The sequence below is a fragment of the Phytophthora parasitica genome, assembly GCF_000247585.1.
Source record: "Phytophthora parasitica INRA-310 unplaced genomic scaffold supercont2.10, whole genome shotgun sequence".
NCBI classification, from domain to species: domain Eukaryota; phylum Oomycota; class Peronosporomycetes; order Peronosporales; family Peronosporaceae; genus Phytophthora; species Phytophthora nicotianae.
This window is the reverse complement of record NW_008648996.1, coordinates 802,656-806,453: the sequence shown is the minus strand read 5'-3', so window position 1 is coordinate 806,453 and position 3,798 is coordinate 802,656. Positions and strand designations below refer to the sequence as shown.

The following is a 3,798-nucleotide window of genomic DNA, read 5'->3' as shown; positions in this document are numbered from 1 at the left end:
CGTGTGTGTAGCACCTCCTTGTCGGTATACTCACGGATGCGTGAAACTTCCTCCCATGCACAAAGCGACTTCATCGCGACACGATCCTGCCGTAGTGCGCGCTCTTCAAGTAGTAAAAACAGCAGTTTGGCCCGCAGAGGTGCACCATCTCCCACCCGAACGAGTGCCTTGCTGTGTTTCTTTCGTGCGTCCGCCAGCTTTATCTCCAGCCGCAGCCACGTCTGCCGTTGTACCGCGATGTTGGCCTACACTCAGTCGGTTAGTCTCTAACTTAGTGGGGGACACTTCTTTGAGGACACAGCAGAAAGGCTTTACTCACTCTTTTGCGGCCTCGATAGCGCTTCTCATAGCATCGCTGTCGCCTGCGGAGACGCTCGTGCTCGTTATCACGTGTGGTATTGTCGCTGCCTGCTTCGTATAGCTGCGGTCGCGAGTCTACACAAGACGGCGACATAGGAGAGGAAGCCCTCGAGGTCATGCAATCATCCAAGCGGACGGAGCAGAACTCTAAGTCTTCCAGCGACAATGTCGAGCAAAAGCTTTCAACCATCATCATGTCCTTCTCAATGTCCTCTGCGAAGAACTGAGGTAGTACCTGAGGGGGCGGACGCTTGCTGGCCATGTCAGACAGCGGCGGACGACAGCAAATTGAGAACTGAGATCGGGGAAGCATACGAAGCGGTAGTTGTAGATCCCGTGACGAGATTCTTGTGGTACTTAGGTCCACAGTTGCGACCACTGTCGCTCGTCGTCGGCTCAACTCAGGGTCATGCTGGCTGCCTCCGACTGTCTCGACGCACAATGTAGGAACTACCTTGTAGGATGTCACGGGGGTGGGAGTTCTGGGATGTGATTTGAAGCGAGTTCGGCCACCGAACTCCGGTGTACCAGCAGTATAATGCCCGACTTCGGCATACTGAAAAACGACGAAACTATGGTTTCATCGCATGCGCACTAATATCTTCGTGTTCGTGTCACCGTGTAGATGTCTGTGGTGGATTTGTTAGGGCGTTGATCTTTAGCGTTTGATAACGTTGATACATGTCAAATAATATGTTTGACGAAGGTGCCACAGTCCATCCTCTTTAGAAGTCTAAGCTCAAGCTGATGCTGACCGTCCTACGGTAATCACTGATGCGTTTTGGTGCCTAACCAATCTGGTTGGTCAGATCAGCATAACTTGATCGATACGTAGTCCATGCACCATCATGTATACTGGCTGGTACGAATGAATGAATAAATGCATTTATGGAAATAGTCCACGTACAAGCAAGGTGATTCAGGATAACTGATCCTGTGGATCGATTCCCAAATCGCTTCTTAGTATAAAATCTCGTAGAACTTTAGTCTAAACCAAAACTACTATAATTCCGTGTTTCACATCGACACTGCCAAATGTTCCTAAAAAATCTGTAGCTGTATCTCAATTATCATTATCTCTACCTTCGAATTTAACCCTTTCGCGAGGAGCACATTTAAGCTCATTTTTTCTATGCTTTACAGGTCAAGTCAATAAGAGCTGAAAGGGCGAAAAATTCGCCCTTTTAGGTATTGGTAAAGACAGGGATGGTGTGCAAATCAAGCTTGATGCAGTTTGATGTGGTGTCTTCTGCCCTAAAAGGGCGCAAAATTCGCCCTTTTAGGTAACATTCTGATTGGCTAATAAGTGAACACTCAGACAACTCGAGGTCGATTGGACCACCTTCTATTATGATTGGTAAAAAAAAATCGGTACAGCGTACCACCGCTGAAATATAACGACGAAACTTACGAAGATATTCGCGCCACTAACCGTTTTCTGGATGATGGCTTGCCGAAGGATGATGCCCACACTGATGCAGCTTCCGAAGTTCACGACATTATATAGTTAAGATGGTGATGACAGGCGAGATCATGCCGCTGGTTTCCCGCGATAACATGTAAGCCGCTATACGTTTGTGGATGCTTTTGGAGATACTGTTCAAAGAGTCACCTTTGGTTTTGAAGCTATAGGTGCTCAAGGTTCCGATTTGAGCGTGTAGAACACTAGGTTGCATATATGTCCATTCCAGTATGGGCGGCGATGGTGTAACCACAACGCAGTGCAGTGATGCATAAATCTTATGCTTTGTATTTGAATGTGGCATTTTGTATGGTAGAATTTGCTCGCAAACTTGGCGCCCAAACTTTGGAGGTTACTCCAAAAATTAATTGTTTCTTTGTTTGAATGTAAATAAAAACAAGTCGTGATGGAATATATGTATTTATGTACCCTTATACTCTCCACGAATAGGCGACGCGTACCAGCCGTCCATCGGTCCTCATCCTCATTTGTAAAACAAGCAGAAAATGTCGGAAGTGCCGCGTGGCCAGAAGCGCAGGCATGAAGGCACGAATACGGCAAGGAAGCGGCGACGCGTGCGTACCGGTAGCGAGGAGGCACCTGCAGAGACAGCGAGCAGCCTCGGGGGCGTTGCTGTGTTCAACAGCGAGTGGCGAGCGTTGGCAAAGATCGGGTGGACGTCCAAGTAGCCTTCTACCAAGTCTTTGGACACACGCTACAAATAGATTCGGCCTGGAAGGCGACACGACGGCGAAGAGGGGGCCGATTATCTACTTGGAGAAATGGCCGTCCTAAGGTACATTGTGAAGACGCGCCTCGAAGTCGGTGCTGAAGAAGGTATTGGAGACGGAGGCCCGACTGAGGGGTACTGGAGACGCCGTGGACTAATTGGGCTTTGTTTTGGTTTTGATATAGGCACCAACGCAGCTAACGTCCATGAGAGAGGGAAGTGCGGCGATCTTGAAGAGGGTGCAGCTCCCGGCGAAGCGGCAGAGGTCGGCCGTGCCGGTGCCGCGCGCGGAGCGAGAGGAGGGCGTGGAGCTCGGGTCGGGCGTGGCGCCTCACGAGCAAGGAGCGGCGGTAGCGCTGAAGGTGTGGGTTGGGCTGTGGCGGTGGTGCGGTTCTAGTTTCTAACTGTGTGCATTGTTGTTGGTGCAGGCGGCAATGTTGGGATGGCTGATGTCGGCCGTGCCGGTGGCGTGGGTGCTGACGTTCCGGCAGCCGGCGCCGGTGCCGCGCGCGGAGCGAGAGGAGGGCATGGGTCCCGCGGAGTTCGTGGAACCCGAGGAGGCCGCGGAGCCCGAGGAGGGCGAGAAGCTAGAGGGGGGGGGGGTGTCCCACGATCGACGAACGCTGCTAGCACTGAAAGTGGCGGCAGTGCCGTTGGTGCTGTCGACTTAGCAGTCAGAGCCAGGCGTGTAACGCTAATAGTACGAGAAGGCCGTGGTGCCCCAGGAGGGCATGGAGGTCGAGGAGCTCGTGGAGTTCCGCGAGTCACTAGCGGCCGAATATCGGAAGGTGTGTTTATGAGTTTGGTATTGGTTTTAGTCACAACGTAACAATGTGCTTGTTGGTACTGCAGACGCACGTGGTCGTGATGTTGGTGGAACAACGGTGCAGGCAGGCAGTAGTGGTCACGAGATTCAAGGTCAAAGTGTTGCAGGCTTAGAATCACCAGAACCAGGGCGCGCAGCACCAACTGAGACAGCAACTCCTACACGTACTCCTCCATCATGCTGCAGGATGTCTACGTGGGCAAACTAGTTGCATTTTCGCCCGAAAAAGATCGATGGATGAAAGCAAAGGTCTACAGACCAATTGGCACGGCGTACATTATTGGTCGTGTGTATCGCCTAGTCCAGAAATGGAAGAACGCTTCGCTGTTCCAGATTCGATGGCTAGACAGTCAGTTCCAGAGTGCTGTGGAGCATATCAGCCTTGGGATGGTGCAGGTTGGCATCAAAAATTACATTGTG

The 3,798-nt window shown here is 51.4% G+C and overlaps 3 protein-coding genes across 3 annotated transcripts; 2 read left to right on the top strand and 1 right to left on the bottom strand.

Annotated features, from left to right (window-relative positions):
• Positions 1-199: 199 nt before the first annotated feature.
• Positions 200-622, bottom strand: PPTG_06797 (hypothetical protein; the record flags this gene model as incomplete). The annotated part of the gene is made up of 3 exons (XM_008900843.1): positions 200-245; positions 320-435; positions 548-622. The coding sequence occupies 3 exons, from the start codon at positions 620-622 to the stop codon at positions 200-202; spliced, it is 237 nt and encodes a 78-aa protein (XP_008899091.1).
• A 1,706-nt stretch (positions 623-2,328) lies between these two features.
• PPTG_21957 (hypothetical protein) lies at positions 2,329-2,511 on the top strand (the record flags this gene model as incomplete). The annotated part of the gene is made up of 1 exon (XM_008901125.1): positions 2,329-2,511. The coding sequence occupies one exon, from the start codon at positions 2,329-2,331 to the stop codon at positions 2,509-2,511; it is 183 nt and encodes a 60-aa protein (XP_008899373.1).
• A 247-nt stretch (positions 2,512-2,758) lies between these two features.
• On the top strand, positions 2,759-3,223 carry PPTG_21956 (hypothetical protein; the record flags this gene model as incomplete). Its single annotated transcript, XM_008901124.1, has 2 exons — positions 2,759-2,914; positions 2,981-3,223. 2 exons carry the CDS (start codon positions 2,759-2,761, stop codon positions 3,221-3,223), a joined length of 399 nt encoding a protein of 132 aa, XP_008899372.1.
• Positions 3,224-3,798: the final 575 nt, after the last annotated feature.